Source organism: Dermacentor variabilis, chromosome 4 (assembly GCF_050947875.1).
Source record: "Dermacentor variabilis isolate Ectoservices chromosome 4, ASM5094787v1, whole genome shotgun sequence".
Lineage (NCBI taxonomy): Eukaryota > Metazoa > Arthropoda > Arachnida > Ixodida > Ixodidae > Dermacentor > Dermacentor variabilis.
Window position 1 is genome coordinate 110,217,689 of NC_134571.1, and position 22,136 is coordinate 110,239,824.

At 46.4% G+C, this 22,136-nt stretch overlaps 1 protein-coding gene across 1 annotated transcript in view; it reads left to right on the top strand.

The window, feature by feature from the left end:
- Positions 1 to 14,865, top strand: part of LOC142577878 (uncharacterized) — a 51,987-nt gene extending 37,122 nt beyond the window's left edge. The window contains exon 6 of the mRNA XM_075687311.1: positions 14,709 to 14,865. Coding sequence (XP_075543426.1) covers positions 14,709 to 14,753 — 45 coding nt within the window. The 3' untranslated portion in view covers positions 14,754 to 14,865. The remainder of the gene's footprint in view (positions 1 to 14,708) is intronic.
- The last annotated feature ends 7,271 nt before the right edge of the window (positions 14,866 to 22,136 follow it).

The following is a 22,136-nucleotide window of genomic DNA, read 5'->3' on the forward strand; positions in this document are numbered from 1 at the left end:
GTAAAGTGATACACGGTAAGACACTAGAAGTACATGTACAGACTAACAATCTCAGATTCCCCATATCTAAGTAGAATAGATTGATTTAGTACAAACGAAAGACTTTGCTAACCCTGATGCACGCAGCTGTTTCGTCAAACGCTGGTGATAAATTTTGTTTGAGCGCGTTCGAAATTTATTGCAGTTATCATTCTAAGGGTACTTGGTGCACTTCCCGGGGCCATCTATCTATCTATCTATCTATCTATCTATCTATCTATCTATCTATCTATCTATCTATCTATCTATCTATCTATCTATCTATCTATCTATCTATCTATCTATCTATCTAATCTATCTATCTATCTATCTATCTATCTATCTATCTATCTATCTATCTATCTATCTATCTATCTATCTATCTATCTATCTATCTATCTATCTATCTATCTATCTATCTATCTATCTATCTATCTATCTATCTATCTATCTATCTATCTATCTATCTATCTATCTATCTATCTATCTATCTATCTATCTATCTATCTATCTATCTATCTATCTATCTATCTATCTATCTATCTATCTATGCCTGTATCTAACTGTTTTCCCGCAAACCTGGGTCGTTAATGAGTCTATGGTTGAATGGGTAGCGCGTCGTGCTGCAATGCTAAATTACCAGAATTCAAAATCAACCGTTTGCCAATAGTAGTTAGTGGGCAGGTGGCATCGTGTACCTATGTACCACTCTTCAGCGAACCTTTTTGACGTCCACATGGGTCGTTGGTGATGCGGGACTGGGTATTGGCATGTGTATGCACCGCTCTTACCGAACCTTGTGGCAAGTGGGAGCACTGCGTATGGGCCACTCGGTCTGTGCTGCTATTCAATGAACCTCTTTGATATTAAGTTGGGTCACTGGTTGTGCGCGAGTAGGTGTGTTCCGCTCTTCAGTGGATGTCGTTGACGCCAACCTCGGTAACTGGCTAATTGCCACTGGGAATGTGCCTGTGGGAATCTCCTGTAGTTGCGGTGAAGAAAAAGCACTGAACCATACGTCCCTGCGTTGATTATATTCGAGTGAAGAAGATCACAAAGAAGGACGTATACCCCCTTCCACGGCTAGACGACGCATTGGATCGGCTCTGCAACGCCAAATATTTGTCATCGATGGGTCTCAAGTCTTGCTACTGGCAAATAGAAGTCGACGAGAGAAATTGTGAAAGAACAGCCTTCATCACGCCAGATGGCCTCTATGAGTTCAGAGTCATGCCATGAGGATTATGCTCTGTGCCTGCAACGTTCCAGCGTGTAATAGACGCGTTGTTAGCAGGATTGAAGTGACAGACCTGTCTTGTTTAATTGGATGACGTCGTCATATTTTGTTCACCAGAAATTTCGACCGTCACCTTAGAACGCTTGTAATAGTACTAGAGGCCATCAAGTCATCAGGGCTCACTCTGAAGCCGGGAAAGTGTCGCTTCGCTTACGACGAGCTTCTGTTTCTTGGCCATGTCATCAGCAAATCTGGAGTTCGCCCCAACTCGCAGAAGATAGCTGCCATCGCAAAGTTCCCGCAGCCCATCGACAAGAAGGCAGTGCGAAGATTCCTTGGCATGTGTGCCTACTACAGGCGCTTTGTCAAGGGCAATTCAGGCATCGCTGAGTGAATCACGCATGACGGAGGGAACAAAATGCGATGTCAAGTTCAAGTGGGAAACGCCGCAGGCCGACGCATTTCAAGAACTCAGACGACGCATGTAGTTACCACTGGTAGTAGCGCATTTCGACGAGGACGCCAATACCGAAACTGACGCCAGTAGCCTAGGCCTCAGTGCCGTCCTAGTCCAGGGGAAAGACGGACTTGAAAGGGTGATAGCTTATGCTAACCGGTCACTGTGAAAAGCAGAAGGCAATTATTCAACGACCGAAAAGGAATGCCCGCCATTATATGGGCTACAAGAAAATCCTGTCCTTATTCAATGGCAGGCCATTAAATATCGTCAACGACCATCACGCGTTGTATTGGCTAGTGAATTTAAAGGACCCTTCAGGACGGCTGGCGCGGTGGAGCCTGAGACTGCAAATATGTGACATCACTGTAATCTAAAAGTCCGTACGAAAACACTTTTAAGCCGATTGCCTGTCACGCGCCCCCATTGACCCGCCGCTGAAAGATGACGGGGATGACAATGCCTTCCTTGAAATAATAAGCGCGGAAGACTTAACTGAACAGCAACGAACAGACCCGGAGCTAAAAAGCCTCGCCGAGTATTTCGAAGGGAACACGGACGTTGTGCCAATCCAATTTAAGCAAGGATTCTCTTCGTTCTTACCTCAAAACAACCCACTCGTAAAGAAGAACTTCTCACATGCCCGCGCCAACTACCTTCTTGTTTTTCCTTCAGCGATGCGTCCAGAAGTACTGCACGCCCTACATGACGATCCGACCGCTGGGCACCTCGGATTCTCCAGGACGCTCTCGAGGATACAGGAAAGGTATTACTGGCCGCACCTGTCCGCTGACGTCGCCCGTTACGTCAAGACATGCCCAGACTGTCAGCGACGCAAGACACCACCGACAAGGCCAGCGGGATTACTACTGCCGATCAAGCCTACTTGGTGACCTTTTCAGCAGATCGAAATGGACTTGTTGGGACCCTTCCCGACGTTAGCATCTGGAAACAAGTGTGTCGTCGTGGCGATGGACTCCATGACGATCCGACCGCTGGGCACCTCGGATTCTCCAGGACACTCTCGAGGATACAGGAAAGGTATTACTGGCCGCACCTGTCCGCCGACGTCGCCCGTTACGTCAAGACATGCCCAGACTGTCAGCGACGCAAAACACTACCGACAAGGCCAGCGGGATTACTACTGCCGATCGAGCCTCCTTGGTGACCTTTTCAGCAGATCGAAATGGACTTGTTGGGACCCTTCCCGACGTTAGCATCTGGAAACAAGTGTGTCGTCGTGGCGATGGACTCCATGACGATCCGACCGCTGGGCACCTCGGATTCTCCAGGACACTCTCGAGGATACAGGAAAGGTATTACTGGCCGCACCTGTCCGCCGACGTCGCCCGTTACGTCAAGACATGCCCAGACTGTCAGCGACGCAAAACACTACCGACAAGGCCAGCGGGATTACTACTGCCGATCGAGCCTCCTTGGTGACCTTTTCAGCAGATCGAAATGGACTTGTTGGGACCCTTCCCGACGTTAGCATCTGGAAACAAGTGTATCGTCGTGGCGATGAACTACCTCACCCGCTCCGTTGAAAGGAAAACTCAGCCGTAAGTTAGCGCAGCCGAAGTGCCGAAATTCTTCGTCGAGAACATCCTGCTGCGACATGGTGCCCCAGAAGTCCTCATCACCGACCAAGGAACGGCCTTTACAGCACAGCTCATCCAAGCAATTCTGCAATACAGCCAGACAAGCCACAAGAGGACAACTGCCTACCATCCGCAGACGAATGGTCTTACGAAGCTGAATAAGACCCCCGCCGGAATGCCAGCAATGTACGTCGACGTCGAACACAAGACCTGGGATGCCATCCTGCGGTACGTAACCTTCGCTTACAACACGTCGTTGGAAGAAATAACTCAGATCACACCATTCAAGCTGGTTTACGACAGGAACCCGACAACGACTCTCGACGCCGTGCTGCCGAACGTCACCGACGAAGAGAATCTTGACGTCGTCAGCTTTCTCCAGTGCGCCATAGAAGCCCGACAGCTCGCCCGCCTGCGGATCAAGAACCATCACAGGACTGACAGCCGATACTACAACCTTGGGCGACGCTACGTCGAGTACCAGCCCGGCGACACTGTTTGGGTTTGGACCCCAATACGCCGACGAGGACTTAGCGAGAAGATTTTACGCCGCTATTTCGGACACTACAAGATAATCCGACGTATCGGTGCACTCGACTATAATGTCGTGCCAGACGACATTTCGCAATCACAGTGGTGCGGCCCACGACCTGAAATAGTCCACGCTGTGCGACTTAAGCCGTTCTAGCAGTGCTAACCAACTTTGGGATTTTACAAAGCTGAACTTCCGACTTTATTTTTTTGGGCTGCATTGCATCGGACTTTATTTCTTTGTTGTTTTGTTTAATAAGTATCCTTTTGTTTTTTCGCTCTCCTGCTATGTTTGTAGCATCGGGACGACGCCTTTTGAAAGGAGGACATTGACACGTGTACTTGTTTATCTTTTTCGCGTGGCCGCTTTTCACCGTCTAACAATCTTATCGCTCAGCACGGTACACGTCCGTGCGTATCGGAAGTTTCTAGAATGTTATTGAAGGTTCTTCCTGCTGTCTGTTCTCACTGATGCTTGTATAATCTGATTACATCTGCGACGCGAATTGTGTAGAACTTTCTGGAAGACACGCTGACACCATCGATTACTCTGGAACCTTCGAGTGCTCACGTATGAAAACCGATGTGCTTCACTTGCAGGGCAGATTTCTATGATCGCCGACCTTGTTCGCCTCTATCGCTGATTTTTCAGTGTAACTTGCTTTTGTGGGCACAAGTTCGTCCAATAGAAAGCTAGTTTCGTCATTCACAGTTTTGCCGCTATATTATTGGGCAATATCTTGCTTACTTTTTGGTCATAGTTCATTAATCAGCCTAACGGGAACCTCGTGTAACCCGGGGTCTGTACGCTTTGAAATTTCATCTTCGGCTTTGTTCCAGTGGAAATTTATCAGAACGAGCTCATTTTTCAACTGGTTCCCATTCATGCTGCTTTTAAAGAAACACCTCTTTATTGCTCTGAAATGATTGGACTGCTATTTTTCGGACGTAATTTTATGCCACGTTCTTCCACTTTCTTTCCAGCTTCATCTAGGATATGTTGTTGTATTATTCCAGAATTTCTGTCTAATAAGTTAATGTAGTTAAAAAATATTCCACGTGCGGTCTCCTTTTTCTCACGTATCTCTGACAACCTAGCATGGATCTGGCATGGAAGTGGGTCACGACCTATTGGCAGCTGCTGATACCAAATAAGTAATTCAACGGCCTTCGAGATTGCGCTCGCTAGCAGAAAAAACTGTCAGCGCGCGCAATCTCGGAGGCCGTGGTCATTCCATACTTTATCAAGCAGGGTTGCCACGTGGGAAAGGTGATTGCTTGGAAGCTACCGATGCCTAAAAGCGATCGACTACCTCTAGTATGGCAGCAATTCCCATCTGTAGAAACCTGTCTCCGCTGGACGACAAATTAAGGAAGACTATGAGGTTAGCGCGGACATCGCGGCAGGCGTATGAACCTAGATGGTGAAAAAGAAATTACAACAGCAAATCTCAAGCATGGGCGTTCACGTCACATCTTTGTGTAACCACGTGAACAGCTTTGCTTACACACTTACCGTTCACTGTCATTGCTCTTTGAAATCGAAACTCGGACTTCTCGCTATATGCAATGCTCTAAGATATTAATCGTCATGCGCTGAAGCAAATGAGATTTTCCGCCGCGATAACTATGTCATTAGCTACATATTAAAATGGAAAAGATAGGAACCAAACATTTGTCTAAGTGTTCCTTTAGAAAAAACTGTGCCTATGCAGATATTACTGCTGTGGTTCATTTTAACATTGCATCACAGAAGGCCGCTCATGCGAAACAACTCCACAAACATAACGGAAGCTCATAAAACGTCTGTATCAGTTTGAGAGCCGTCTTACATAACTATGGAAGTTTCAGTTATATACTCCGTTTGGTGCATAAGAGCCAATGCTACTATGGCTAGCAAAACGTCTCTCACTGTTCGCATACGCGATCGAAAAGTATAGTACGCCACGTATGAAAGAAAAGGTGTGGCTATGCGTCCCGTGATTCGGGGTAAATTTAGATTCATAATTTCATGTCACAAGATACGTATAACGCATTTAGTACGTCAGAAGCGTCGCAGATGTAAGTCCTTTTATAATCGAACGAGCGCACTAGCACATTACTTCTACGAGCCGTAATGGCGCACAGCTTGAGGTCGCGATATACCTTGGTTCGTCCCATACGTGCAGCAGAAAGATGCAGAATGAATACGTGATCTGAAAATAGGTTATGTTGACAAGTTGTACTGGTGAGATATGCAGTAGTTCTTCAGCAGAAAACAAAGCAAATAAAATGCAACCACACTGCAAAACGCATGGTGTTTGATTTGTAGGACCGCACTTCTTGCACGGCCTGCTAAGTATGAAAGCGAGCGTAGCAGTGTTCCGAAGGCCTGCCTGTCCTACGTAACATGCCTGTGCCAATATTGGCCCTGTCCGAGGCTGGCGCTCGAAGTTACAGATCAACTGCTGGTCATGTCGCACATGGAAACCAAAGTACTCCGCCATTCCCGAACGGAAGCGCCATGCTATATATGAGACGTGAAATACCAGATTTCGTCCTACCAGTTAGAGACCTTAGAAGCAGTGCTTTGGAAGGCACTGCTGTGCAAATGCGGTTGGGAAACCGAAGCCTCAGTGTGGCGTCCGTATATGTGAGACCTCGTTAGAAGTTCTTGATGGGAGAAATCACAAGATACTTCTGCAGCCGCTACCCTGCTCCGAGGAATATATGCGGGGATTTAACGCACACCATACTCTCTGGGGTGACAAGGTGATTGGTGCTCGTGGGAAACAAACTGTCAGTGATTTAGATACCGAGGGACTTTGTGTGGCCTCTTACAGCGTCATTGACCTGACATTACACTCAGGGGACATTCTTGCATCATCAACGACGAGTAAAGACAGAATTGACAGCGACAATTTTGCTGTCTTCGTCAACACTGCTGGATTTCAAACCCCCGGCTGTAGATACTTTTCTGTGACGCATTGGGATACGTGCAGGGACGGTGTAATCGAATATTTGGAGACGCGTTCGCGGATATACTACGTAGCAAGAGATTACCTACCACCTAGCTGAAGCGACCCCTTCCATGCTTCGGATCTCAAAAACCTCGGCGCTGCCGGTAGAAGAACGCAACGAAGGCTGATGAAGACGAAGGGTGGCCCACCAATAAAGACAACATATAACGGAATTAACGCAGTAATTTGCGGTTACACAAGGAAACTAAGAAGAGTGCCAAGGATATGGGGAGTTGTTCATAACCTCACTGGAAAGGTTCGGCCAATCACGCCATTTGAAGGCCTAGCAATGAAGTTAAGCAATCCGCTCGCTTGTCTTGCGAATGCGTTTGCTCAAGTATGCTTTTCCGGCAGGTCAGCAGACACAACCAACCCGTCTCCGCTGCTATTGTCGTCTCTGAGGGATGCTCCTTTCACACTGAGAGAGTTGGAACTAGCTATATGCGAAGCCTCTGACGTCGCTGTGTGGTGGGACCTGACCTTATCAGCAATCAGATGCTGACTAAGCTGCCGATTGAGCTACGACGTGAGTTGCTGAATTTTTTGAACGAAGGGTTCGCGTGAGGGGATATCCCAAATTTATGGTAGTATGAGTGGTACCAGTTCTGAAACCCAGAAAAAAAAATGTGCTGTTCTGGACTCGTACAGATCGGTATCGCTGGCCTCCTGTGCAGTGTAGCTAATGGAGAAGATGGCATGCACAAGACTCGCTTGGTACGTCGAGCAGGGTCGGAAACTACCGTCGTGCATGACTGGGTTTCGGCAGCATCTGAGTACTCAAGATAATGTGCTGGACCTGCTAAGTAACATACAACATTAAAATGCAGACGGCCTGTCCATACTTGCTGTTTTTATGGATTTCTACAAGGTTTACGACTACGTGTCTCAAACAGCCATCATCAGCCATTTACAAGCTATAGGCGTCACAGGTCATCTCTTGCACTTCTTACATACGTTTCTGAATGATCGCCGCATCAGAGCTCGTCTTGGCAACACTTTGAGCGATGAAATTGGTATATTTCGCGGCACAGAACAGGGGAGTGTGTTACGTCTTTCATTATTTAACATTGTCATGGTGAGTCTCCCAGGGATACTAAACCATCGAACACCCGTGAAGATGTCTATATATGCCGTTGGTATGTGCATATGGGTCTCCGGTTACCAGCATCGTCGCCTCGCACGAATATCCGAGGGAACAGTAAATGCCATTCAGGGCCACTTGACAGCGTCTGGCTTATAGCTATCAGCAGAAAAATAATAATAATTTATACTATTTCCTGGAAAGAAAATCGACAGACTTGAACTGAATTTCAACGAGTACCAGATTCGACAAGTCACCAACGTTCGATTTTTTGGCATTACCTTGAACCTCTGGCGCCATGCTGTTGGCCGCGTTGGGACATCATCGTCACAGAGGCTTCATGTTTTCAAGCGAGTCGCTGGCCCACACAAGGGGAACCACCCGATGCCGATGCTACAGCTACACACAGCGTTGGTTACAAGTCGGATCATATGCCAGCTACCTCTGATGTCACCCTCAGATAGTCAATGTGAGCGCTTAGAAGCCATTTGCAAAAAAGGTATTCGACTGTGCGTGGAAGTCCGTGAGCCGGCATCGCAGAAAACGTGCTCTACGGAGCTGAGTAACACCATCTGCGACTTCTGGCTTGCCAGGCTCTCATGACCCAGTTACTACGTTTGAGTGAGTCTTCGCCTAGCAAAGTCCTCTTAAGACTTGTAGGTAGCAGGCCGCACTCAGATTTTTATGCAGCACTAGCACGCTTCGAACTCAGGATTGCGCTGCTCGAGACAGAGGAAAAAGGTCGGTGCACCCGGGACATTCTAGGATATCCCATGGAACTTAAGTGTATCGCGACTGCAATCAATGAACTACATTCCATCTGCAGAAGCCAAGTCACTAGTTCTGGAACATTTGAACACTACATACCCAAATCACCTCCAAGTATACAGAGATGACTGTCAAAAGAGATAAAGACCGCTGTACAGCTGCACTACATATTTACTCTCTGAGATATGCGTGGTCTGGCCGTCTGGACTGTATGGCTTCGTCTACAGCTGTGAAACATATGGAAATAGCTGCTGCTCTGCGTAAAGACATTGCATCCACAGAATGGGGTCCTCTTTGCTGACTCAAAGGCCGGGTTGCAACTACTCTACCGTGGCCTGCCATCCATCAAGTTCCCACTCCAATTACTAGCCCTTGTGAGAAAACTCGACACCAAAGCCTTCGCTGTAAAGTTTTAATAGATTCGCTCCAACATTGGCATTGCTGGGAACGAAAAAGCTGATGCTCTTGCATACGCAGCTCTCCGTCATCCTCCCAAACTGGAGGGCCCAAAGAGTAATCAAGCTAGAAAATCTGACATTCTAAATCACTTTCGGTCACTTTGGGTTCCACGACATATGGAATGCTTAAGCAAGAGAGGAAGCCTCACTTCTATATCGAATAAGGACAGGATCTGCTAGTACAGCACCATGGTTATTTAAGATGGGGCGTATGAATTCCAGAAACTGTCCGACATGCGAAGAGACAGGAGACATTGAGCACTTTCTTTGGCAGTGCCCGAAATGCCGAGATGAAAGGGACGCTTTCCTGGAAAATCTGCAACAAGAGGACTTTCCGTATGCGTGCTTGCAACACCTTGTGTTCCCCGAAGGACCAGCTGTAGCCCTCAAGGAAACTTCACCTTTTCTTGTACCATTCTTATGAGAAACTGATCTGGTGTACATGTTGCCAAACACCGCAGTGATTCTATAAGAGATGCTCGGACGGAGCAATTGTCGGCCTTGATCGTCAGGCTAGACCCTCCTCTTGCTAGAACTCACCACCGCCACTACACCTGCCTGTGCATAAATGTGCCTATGTTTGAGTCTGCCTTTAGTTTGGTTCACATTGCCGATGAACCATATCAATAAACAACTTTGTTCTTCGAGCAATGGAAGCAAATGATTTTTACTGCGTTAATGCAAATGCACTTTGCCTGCTAAAAGACCTGGCGGATTCAGAATTACGCAAGCTGACGACGCCTGTGAAGACGCGGCTGCGTCACTACTTGTAATTTTTTCCCTGGTAATTAATCCTATCACAAGGGCACTCCAAACGCGTTAAGTACACTTAGAGTTTCTTCGATAGTAATCTGTTAGGAATGGGTCATGTAAATGCGACAGAAACGACCAAAATGAGACAAAAGGCTCCCCTAAAAGGTGTGGTGTTCTAAGTGCATCTTAATTTTATATTGTTGAACAAAATATGTATTTTATAAATTTAGTACTCTTCCTGCGTTTGCATTATAGAAATACCGGCTAACTTGAGCTGCAAACATATTTTGAAGCGTAAAAGTTCAGTTGCTGTTTTACTGGCACAAATAAAAGAGAGTAGCAGTATGTGGCAAACAAGACGAGAAAAAAACGGCATGTTGCTACCACCTGGGAAGTATTGCAGCAAGGAATCCTTGGCTTTCATTGTGCCGTTTTTCACTTAATATGCTCATTAATAAAGTTGAATTGTAGGTTTTTTTTTCGTGTCAATGCCGCTAGTGACCATGAGGCAAGCCACTGTGGGGCACTCGGGGTTAATTTTGGCAACCTGGGAATTTTAGCATGCGCCCATTGCACGGGACAAGCGCATATTTTTAAAACTTTCTTCCCCATCGGCGGCAGTCGCCGCGGCCTGCATTTGAACTCCCGACCTCGTGCTTTGCAACGTAGCGTCGCAACCTCTAAGCCGACAAAGCTCTTTTTCTTTATTGCTTTAAGCAAACAAGGCGCGGAATAACGTGCTCATCAAAGATGACTTTTATCCCCTATGTAGCACAAACGCGGCGATTAAATGGCTATTCCTGAACTTCAGGGCACCGCAATAAAGGCGCATGCAGTAGTTCTCTCGCCATATGTGTCTACTATCTTAAAATATAATATATGCTTTGTATTGCTGGCTTTTGTCACTGCGTCTACTTTTCCAATGTTTTTCTTCTACGTAGAAGTAACATGTGCCCTATAGGTTCATGTGTGTTTTGAAAACTTGTTCCTTCAGATATAGTAGTTCAAGTGTGGTTGGACATTCTTTTCGTATGTTGATTTGCTGAGGCTTCTGTAGCACTGAAAGCTTTTCAAACGTGTATTATGGTCCTTTAGAAAAAATGGTGTTTGCTATACTTGACTATGGCTGTAGAAGGTTTTGCGGGAAAAAAAACTTGGTGCCTGAAAAATAAACAGAGCATGCGTTAGTGCTTAAAACCGTTTGACTGTTTTATAAGGCACCTAGGCAGTTCTCCAGAGCTCTGTCCTGCAGAATGGCTAATTTTATGGCTTGTAGAAGCTACCTCATGAGTGGGGTTCTTTGCTGCCCGTAAAAGTAACTTCGGCATGACGACATTTTTTTCATTACTTGTTTCCTTGTAAGTATTAACATCTTCCATCACGTTTTCGATCAATGCAATCTGTAAACATCTTGTAGTAGTCATTTTCAAGCAAATATTAGCTCATATTTCAAGGCAGGCAATATGCAAGTGCAAAGGAAAACACAGGAAGAGAAGAAAGTGAAAACTTAACCGTCATCTTCCAATAAAACATTTAGGTGAATAGGTCATTGATTTGTCCGATCGGTAGCAAGTCGCAATGACCTCGGGACTGCTTACATTGGGCGTCGTTTAGGAGGGGTTCAGTATCAGCGTAAACAGAAATGCAATTTCGAAGACAAATGACACGCTGATGTTTTAGGAATAGATAATAAATATAGATAGATAAAAAGGAATAGGTATCGGCAACGTTGCCTTGTAGACATTGACTCTTTCGCTTTTTTTGGCATGTGGTTGGCAATCTGCAAGAGCCAAAGATAGTGCAATGCGCGTGCAGAACGTTTGAAAGTACTTCTGCTATACGAGTAGACTGAGCAATATTTCACTTTCGTAGTCTTGATAACTGCTTGATAACGATGCCTTTTCTCGAAATTATAAATGAAGACGGCGTGCACTGATTTGTAAACAACGTACACCTTGAGGCAGTGTCTAAGAATGTCACTGACAGACGAAAAACAAAGCCTGTGACTGGGTTCAGTTGCGAATCCACTTGAAGAAAATATATTAATGTGCTACTGAAATGTCGTTTTATGGCCATACATTCCTTTCATAACAGGCGCCGGAAAGTCGTGTATGTGTTTTGTGCCTTGCTCTAGAGCGCGAATTTCGGTTCCCATTCAAGGCTCCAGCCCTCTCTCAAAAGAGACCGGAGATTGACGTCGCAGCACAGATCTGCGCCAGATTATCCGACCAACTCACAGCTCCCAACATTCCACCGCCTTCGAGTAGTTGTCCGCCACCACGTGATTACCGCATGGATCTACCATTCTCAATCCACGAACTTAAGGCAGCATTAGTTTTGTCTGGCCGTATATCAGCGCTGCCAAGACCTGATGGAATTGCCTACCGAGCTCTGTATCACCTGGGTGAGAGAGCGAGACTTGTTCTCCTTGAGCTTTACAATGAATCTTGGAGTGATGGCCCGCTACCAATAAGCTGGAAGACAAGTCGCCTTGTTCCAATGCTGAAGCCTGGAACGTCGCCGTTGGAACTCTCATCATATCGCCCGATCGCTGTGGCGAGATGTGTGGGCCAATTAATGGAGAGGAGTGTCCTAGGACGCCTGTAGTGGTACTTGTAGTATCCCCAACACCTACCCGGATGCCATGGTGGGCTTTCGACGTGGTCGATAATCGATCGATAACCTCGTCGTCCTGATCACCTACATTCAGCATGAGAAATGCCGTAAGCGTTCCTGCGCTTCTTTATTCCTCGACGTTAAAAGGGCGTATAACAACGTTACGAATGAAGCCATCCTCTCTGCTCTCGCAGAGGTAGGAGTGTGTGGTCGGATGTTTCAATGAATACGCGTCGATCTCTCCATAGAATCCTTCTTGTAAGCACCGACGAAGGTCATACTTCTCTACTATATGGCTACCGCGGCTTCCCCGAAGGCGGTGTGCTTAGCCCTATGTTATTTAATTTAACACTAAGTGCTCTCTTGAGCACGTGCCAAGCAGAGTCAGGCTATCAATGAACGCCGATGACATGTGCATTTGGCCGTCTGCGGTAACACACCTACAGTTGCGAGCGAAAATTTATTGAGCTGCCACTCAAACTTCTATCTACTTCCTTAAACGAGGCCTGAAAATTTCCTCCGAAAAATGCGCACTAGTGCAATTTACTCGCAAACCCATGACAAACTACATCGCAATGATAAATGGCCAAGTAATACCATATGTTCGACCTTACAAGTTCCGAGGTGTCATAATCGACAGGGACTTGTCATGGAGCCCTCAGGTATCATACGTGAAGAAACGGTTGACAGGCATCTGTCACCTGTTCAAGTTTTTCACTGGCAAGACTTGGGGAATGTCGACAAGTGCTATGCTACAACTATACAGGGTGCTTTTTCTCGGCTTTCTGCGTTGGAGCTTGCCAGCAATAACTAACAAAGGCAAAAGGACTTTACGCACGACAGAAAGTGTCCAGGCTCAAGCGCACCGGGTCTGCCTCAGTGTGCATCAACAGTGGCTACTACAGCAATCGCTAGAGATCATCTTCTCAAGACCAACATTGAAATTGAGGGGCTGAGGACTCATATACGGCATCTTGCTAGGACCACCTAGCCTATTTACCAGTGGACACAACACGCACATCTTTCAGTCAAACGATAACCGCACACAGTGAATCATTGCCAGCTTGTTTCATTTCGGCTGCGAGACCTGACATCACGAAAAAAGCTGATCTATTACCACCAGCCGTTAAACAGCTCACGTTACTACTTTTGTCCGAGAACTACCGCGACTCTACGCATATCTGTAGTGATGGATCTGACCTGCCAAACCGCTCCGCTGCGGCAATCGTGATACCAGCCAAAGTTACAACCATCAAATTTATGACTACTCACGCGACAACATCGACGGCAGCAAGCTCGCAGCACTCTTTACCGCCCCTCATCACATCGGTGATGAACCGCCACACAAGTGGACGATCTACTGCGATTCAAAGGTGGCAGTGCAGTCTCTACTGTCCCATTTACGACGCGGACCTCATGAACAGCTAGTATTTCAGATTACAGAGATGATGCACCATATAAGTGATGCAGACCATGAAATAACTTTCCAATGGCTTTGAAGTCACTGCGGGATTATTGGCAATGAACGGGCGGATCAAGCTGCCCGTTGAGCCCATACTGAGGACCACCACGTACCAATACCACTTTCTAGAACTAACGTAGCACGGAAGCTCCGCTTGCTTGCTTGCTCGCCAGTGCACCACGTCGTAATGGAATGAACCACATTTCAGGAACTGCCGACTATACTCCCTTGATCCCACATTAAGCCTTCGAGTCGAATCAAAGCTTCGCCGTTGAGACGCCACACTTTTGTATCGACTGTGGCTGGGCGTTGCTTTTACCAAGACATATGCGTTCCGCGTAGAAATGGTCGACAGCGCAACCTGTGACCACTGCGGCCATGGGGAATCGATTGGACATATTTTGTGTGACTACCCGCAGTACAGTCCACAGAGGGAAATCCTTCGCCACGAACTCAACCAGCTGTACGACCGACCACCATCGGGAGAAGGAATTCTACACCATCGACAGGGCCTAATGTCACAGAAGAAGGCCTTGCAGGCGCTACTGCTGTTCGTGCGATCTACCGGCGTTTGTGAACGTCTCTAACTGGAACGCTCTATGTGTGTGTGTCTCTGTGTGTGCATTTTTTAACTCTTTCCCATCTGTCCTCTTTCTAACCCATAGTTCCCACCCCCAGGGTAGGGTAGCAAACCGGAGACTAATATCTGGTTAACCTCCCTGCCTAGTACGGAACTCAAGCTCCAGTCCATGGCCGTCCAGGGGGCCCGTGAAAGAGCGGAGAGGCTTGGCTTCCCGATTCCGACATGGGAGCAGCCAGCGGCGAACCGGGGGCCACAACGGGTCTCCACCGGCTAGTCCCTCAGGACCTCAATAAAAGCTCATTGTCTGTCTGTCTGTCTGTCTGTCTGTCTGTCTGTCTGTCTGTCTGTCTGTCTGTCTGTCTGTCTGTCTGTCTGTCTGTCTGTCCCTGCCTTTCCTATTCCTCTCTTCTGTCTCTCGGTCATATAGATGTAAAAATAAATTTATGTGTCTTTCAGAGTAGAACGATGCATTGAGCACAAGCATTTTCAGGTATGCTGATGCACTGCATCAAAATGGCCGGACAACGTAGACATGATCCGCGCGAGCTCTTCATACAAGGGTTCTTGTCTAACTAGCTGCAGCGCCGGCAGTACAAAAAAAGCCTAACAAAGGTTTTCTGTGGAAGCAGACAATCGAATAAATACTGAACCTATTCAATATGCTATACTTCTTCTATTGTCATGCGTTTTCATTCCGCAATTACTTGAGTAAGTTGTCGCCGAGAATTCATTAATCTTACACCTAGTGCCATAGAAACGCACTAACGGCGCTCCTTTAGACCCAGTGTCTATGAGCACAATCGCAAATTGCATAGCAAATCCATGCAGTGCGTCGCACAAGACACTCTCAAGTTCAGGTGGATCACTCAATAGGAATCGCCCTAAATTTTTTGCCGAATGCCGGAGATGTAACTCCGTATCTTTAGATAAGCGTGGCACGGCATCGGCTAATGCTACAGTGCGGGTTGGCGCAATGATTCGGATGTAAATAAATGTGGAGTCAGTAACACAACCCTGTAGAATACGGATGCTGTAATAGGTTTAATAGCTGTAGATCCGCTTATTTCGCATTTACCTTTGCCGTACTGAGAAACCATGACCAACTATGGTGTCCAAAACAGGCCAGAGCGCTTGCAAAAGACGAGAGTGGCCCGCCGGGGATTATGCGCCACAGAGAAGGTGGAACAATGGCGGAAAAAGTGTAGGAGCAGTGAAAGTCACGAAGAAAGTGAAGAACGTGGATGGTGAAACCAAGAAAAAGCTTTTCCGCCCACTCCATGAACAAGGCACTCGCTGTGAAAGGAAGTATCGGGAGACAAAAGACCCCTGACGTGCTGCTGATGTCAGCGAGGGCTTTGTCAGAAAGGAGCCTGCTGCGCGGTCTTATTGGTTGCATTGAGAGGCACAGACAGCTCCGAAAGCACAATGGCTGCGGGTGGTCAAAGAAGGTCGACGGTGCAGCAAAATCGATTGAAGGATGATATTGAATGGATGACGTTTCTTTAGAACAGTGCCATATGCGGCATTAACTCTGGTTAATGTACCTGCGTTTCATGGTTGCTATGCTTGTGTTGCAACGCCTAGAAGTTGAAAGAGGGGAAAGAAGAAATTGCATAATGAAGCTGGTGACATATAGACAGATAATTAAAAGAAAGATGTTGATGCTAGCAAAAAAAAAAATGGCGACCTGCGTAGAACAGCTGCTGCAGCGCTGTTCGCTGAGTAAGTTAGGTGAAAAAGAAATGCTTAAAATTCGCATTTAAGTTTGCAGCTCCTGATCGCATTCCATGTCAGCATAAATAGAAATAGCTACAAACTGTGGCTATAGTTTTCCACCCTAGGGATTAACTATGGATGCGAAGCTGCGCAGGAATCAGTTTCGTCAAAAAGTTAGCGTTACAGATATAACTCACAGCGTATACAGGCAGCTGAAGCGGAAGTGACGATTATAGTAACGGGCCTAAAGAGTTACTTGAGTGATACCAACGGATGAACACGTATATATCTAGAGAGGCAGAGAGGAGCGCCTTGTCTCTGCATATGTTATGTGAACCGCGCACTACACATGTGAAAAGGTGCCGATTGCGACAAGAGCAGTTTCTTGCCTGCAGCTTAACGTGCTATGTGTTCAAAGCTGAGATTGTCGTCCTAAGTCGACAGCTTATTTTGAGAGGAGCTATCTAATGCAATGCTACAAATAAATATAATACCCTGATTTTGATAGTTCAGGGTTCTTGAAGTGAGTGCTGTATGGCAAGCGGTAAACAACCCTCACTGTTATGTTACCACATATGCTACACTCATCCCAAAAGCTTGGATATGACATCGCGAGGAATGAGAAGGAACGTTATCGGGCATCACGCTTTTAAAATTGATATCGCTGTGGCAGCGAGAAGGCCTAGCAGGACCAAAGACGCTTACATCTAGGTGTTGTCAAGCCACTTAGCTAAATGCGTAGGTCCAGCCATCGAGGAAGGCGGAAAAGAAGGCACTTAGCCACAAGAAAACAAACTTGCGGGAGTCGTTAACGAAGATGTTGCACGCGTGTTCCTAATGAACAGAGCAATGCAGGATAGCCGGGGTTGTTTACCTAGTGGTACCTCGTTCACTATATACACTCAAGAAGAAGTGCATCCTTGTGAGTGCGTTAGTTATTAAAATACTGTTCATGCACTTTCATTTTTAATATAATCTTCGGGAATGGGAGCAATCGTAAGAAAAGCCTAGTACACTCTTACCTTGGTACACCATTACTGTACGTTTGCGATATTTCGGGCTGCTAACAGGCTGTTATATGGGAAAGATACAACTTAGGAAGTTTTAAGTGCTCTGTAACTTCAACTTTTCAATCAAGTAATAATTGATGCGCCCTACTCGCCCGGGTGTTTGCCCGAAGTTATTGTTTGAGCACGTCATATAGACACAATACGCTGCCGATATGATCTTGATGCTTCATGTGTGTGGCTTAGTCAGTGGTGAAGTGAACACTACCCCAGCTTTTTCTTCCTTTTATTTCCCATTCTCCCTATCGCGATTCATAACTGGCTCCGTTTATATGCTTTCAGCGCAGTACTGGTTTATTCGTCCACTGCCAAGGGCGTCAGCCAATCATAGCGCGCCACCACAGGCGCATGCTCTTTCTATTGGGCCGTATTATGTATTACTGTATTACCGTATTACCGTATTATTCTGTTATGTTCCGTATGTTTCACACTGTTTCACGCAGTATCAGTTGGACTAAACATTCCTATGTGTGTGCGGAGCCATTTCCTGCTGATAAAAACAACGGATCATTCATTGTGGAGGTGACGCTCTCCGGTTTTAAGCGGGTGCTAGACGACTATTTCTTGCTAATCTTTTCCATTCTGCCTGCAAGACTATACCAGCGGCTTTGTTTAGCGCATTTTACCATGATGATCATTTATATTCATGTTCCAGAGCGTGACGTCAACTTATCAAAGCAGATAGCGACGCAACTGCGCTCTTTAGCCGCTCTATATTTCTGTGCAGGACCGTCGGCGGGAGCGGCTGAAAGGTAACCATTTTTCAACAACATTTATTTCCGACATTTACACGATTTTCAGCAGCAGTCTGCATAATGAGCCATGTCGAGGAGTGTGTACAAACTCGGGTATTCGCATGCTGATAAACTGTTGTACTATATGATTGAAAATTTCTGCGTATCAATCTGCGGGATAGGAGTTGGAATTGATGCATGCGGGGCAGTGTACTTCTGTTCGATATGTTTATTTTTACAGCGCAGCTCTTTGGCGTCCGTTCCTGGGTTTCGCGTCGTCGTCGGCGTCGTCGTCGGCCTCGTAACCAGCTCCGCCCCCCTTTCATCCCCCCAGCGCTAGCAGCGACCGACTGATACCGCTGGATGCCGCTGACGCCGCTAGAGAGTCAAGATAACGTGACTGCATAGAACACCGTCGCCGCCATGCAGAAAGAGGAGGAAAGGGTCCCCCCCCCCCCCCCCCCCCTGTTCTTGTGTGGCGGATAGCTGGGGTTGACTCACTATCGCCGTCAGCGGCATCAGTCAGTCGCTGCTATCTCTTCCCTCCTCCCTTTATCGTGTTGTCCGCTTGCTCCGCGCGCTTCTGCCCCCATCGTTTGCCGCTGGGTGTACACGCCGCCCCCCTCCGCTTCCGCTTACTGCTGGTTGCTCTCGACGGCGGCGATGAGCCTCCGCTTCGGCGGCGCGAACTGCAGGGTCTTCTCGGCGGCGGCGATGAGCTTCTGCTTCAGCCTCGCTTACTGCTGGTTGCTCTCGACGGCGGCGATGAGCCTCCGCTTCGGCGGCGCGAACGGCAGGGTCTTCTCGGCGGCGGCGCTTAGCCTCTGCTTCCCCCACGGCTGTGACAACCTCGCGAGGCACTTGTATAGATCTCGTCTTTGAGAATCAAGCATTGGTGTACCAAGTCGAACATATATCAGTCTATTTCTCCGACCACAAAGCTTCCTTCATGACTGTCAAGAACTGTTAGCGGAGTTTTTGTTAAAGGAATACGTGTGAAAAATAAAAAAAAGTTATGTGATAGCGCATACATGTGTTGCTCGATTTCTTTGCCTCAATCTATCCAAAAGGTGAAACAGCTTATTTGCTGCGCTCAAATTTCGCATTAGGAAGTAACGTAATCGTCGGTAATTTTTTTTATAAGCCACTCGGAAACTGTTTTGTTATTTCTGCGGTTGACACTGACGCCAGTGGTACACACCCACGTGACTTGGGGTAGTGAGAGCATAACAGAAACGGAAATAAATTTAGGGGGCAATTCCAGCAAAACGACCATTGACGTAAAGGTTGCAATTATGACAAATATACCTTTCAAATAGGATTTACAGTTCACTAAAAACACTTTATTGCGCGTAGGAGGGTGAAATATTAACACACGTAAGCAGCCTGAGAGCCACAAATTCTTTTAGTGTGATACATCGGGGTTTGTGAATCTTCTTGAGCAGGTGCCGCCGAGCACACTGGGTCTGAAGCCTGAGACCTCAAATTTCAGAAACAGCCGAAAGCCCCTGTGCATTTCCAGTTGACCCCCCCCCCCCCCTGCCATGAAAATATGGTTCATCAAACTTGTTTGTACCCGCCGTGGTTGTTTAGTGGCTATGGTGTTGAGCTGCTAAGCACGAGGTCGCAGGATCGAATCCCGGCCACGGCGGCCGCATTTCGGTAGGGGCGAAAACACCCGTGTACTTAGATTGAGGTGCACGTTAATGAACCCCAGGTGGTCGAAATTTCCTGAGTCCCCCACTACGGCGTGCCTCATAATCAGTAAGTGGTTTTGGCACGTAAAACCCCATATTTTTTAAAAATATTGTTTGTGAATTATTGGAAACTGATCAGTGCAATAGGAAGTATTCAAATCCATGTTTGTCATTAGATAATGTTCACCCTGACTATGTTCCAGAAATACCAATTGCTTGCCACAGAGGGTTGCTGCAGTAAGTTCGCATTGCTTTCGGGTTAAGCAATGCCCCCAGTTCCTGCCAGCGAATTACAGCTATACTTTAGGGTGATGCCAAACACAAGTATACCATTTTGTACCTTGACAATGTCACATTATTTTCTCGTTCGCTTGAGGGTAACCTGAAACATATACGTATCGTGATACAAGAGCAGTAGCAGCAGCAATGACTTGGGCCCTGTATTGCTTCGGGAATGCGATGGTACATTAGGACCTGTTCCACTTGGGAGTCACACGCTCAAAAATGCAGAGCTCTCATACTCGATGATCAGGAAACAATGCATCGTGATTGAATTTGCACTCAGGAAGTTAAGTATGTCCTTACACGGACCTCACTTGGTAATTAAGACACAGCACCAAGCCCTCTCCTGGTTGAAATGGTTACAAAACCTATCTGGATGTATTGTAACCTGGGTGCTAACAAAACAGCACTACAACTACTGCATCGAGTACGAGAAATGGGTTCCACTGCAGCTGTTCTATCTTGTTGCTATCTGTCAGCACGTGCTTCAGACTAATACAGTAACAAAGAACGGTAACCTATTACATTCAACTTGTGAAATGATGATACAGTCGCTGTGACAGCAGAAGAAACGCCCTCACCGTGGCAGGGCAAACACACCACTTTAAAAGGTGACGTTTATGTCACTGCGCCATACACTGTGCAGGTTCATCAGATTATGAAGCCGTTCCGCGCAGTCGCTAAGACTAAGTCGCCATGTAAAAGTAAGCACACGTTGTGAGTACGGTACCACTTATGTCATCACAGCTTCTGTGCCATTCTATTGGCACAGAAGAAGCACCATTGTGAGCCATTCTAGCAAAACACCACATAACTAACAATAATTAAGCATTCGAAAACAACAAATGTATAACGTCAATGTGGTGATGCCTTTTACGAAAAAAAAAAGAAGCTTTGTGAATTCACACAGAATATTTCTTCACGTAGAGTCATCTTGGAGGTATAGTTGCCGAATCATATAATGTTAGTGCTAAAAAGGCGCAGTTATGTTGGTTCAGTAAAGCTCAATGAATATTCTACAAAAATAAGCTGATTTGATTAGGCGAAATCAAATAATTTTGAGAAAAGTCGGCTGTATTGAAGAAGTTCCTTGCTGCCCAAACTTATTACATCGCGCTCTACGCTGATTAAGAATGCATCTGTAAAGTATTTTAACCACAGGAGTCAAAGCAGTTGTCTCTCTAATAGAGAGTAATCTTGGGCTTGATGGCAGGGACTTAGTGATTAATTTTTGCACATCATGTTCCATTACGCGCTTTGGGCTTTATCTTGCAGTTAAACAAGAGAAAAAGAATGAAAACGACCCAAGGGAACAAGTTCTGTTGAAGCAGCAACAGAGGGCAAATTAGGAGACTCTCTCGACACTTAGAAGTTCTTGCGTTGGGCAAGCTTATAGGATTAAAGTTTGAGCAATTAACACAGAGCTTGTGCAGCGACACCGCAGACTGGCCTTGTCTGTATATAGCCTGCTTCGTAAATGCGTGCTCCAAGCCTAGTGATGTCGGCCTTCTCATCGAAAGCAAGTGAAAACAAGTTTCTAGTAACCCTGCCTTGTTTTAGCGAAATTAACTCGTTCAAGCACTTCAGTTCCAGCAGCCACTGACATGGTACTGATAGGAGTGAGTTCAGGGGATTGGTTAACGCAATACTTAGCCGAAGGAAAGTTCAGTTAGTAGATCAGGCTTACGTATTAGCTTTTAGGAGAGACTTAACCTTCCTCACGAAGAATGAGTACAGTGATCTAATGACGCTCAGAGTCAAGGCCAATTAGTAAAGAATATAGCTAGCGCCTGTTAACGCCACCGAAAGGTTCCCAGTTTATTGGAGGTCTGCATGTTCTCCTTTGGCAGCACCTTCAATGACGTGCTTTATTTCGTCAGCCCGTACAAACAATAAACGCTCCGTAATATTTTGCGGAGCGCGGTAGAAAATGCTAAACACATCTGAAATTGTATGTCGCAAAACAAATTCTTCAGCATCTCATCAAATTAACGTAGGGCCGTTTCGTGACAATATTTGTTTACTGAGTCTGATCACTTTGTATCGTGATTGGCAGTGAGATTACCATTCCTTGGG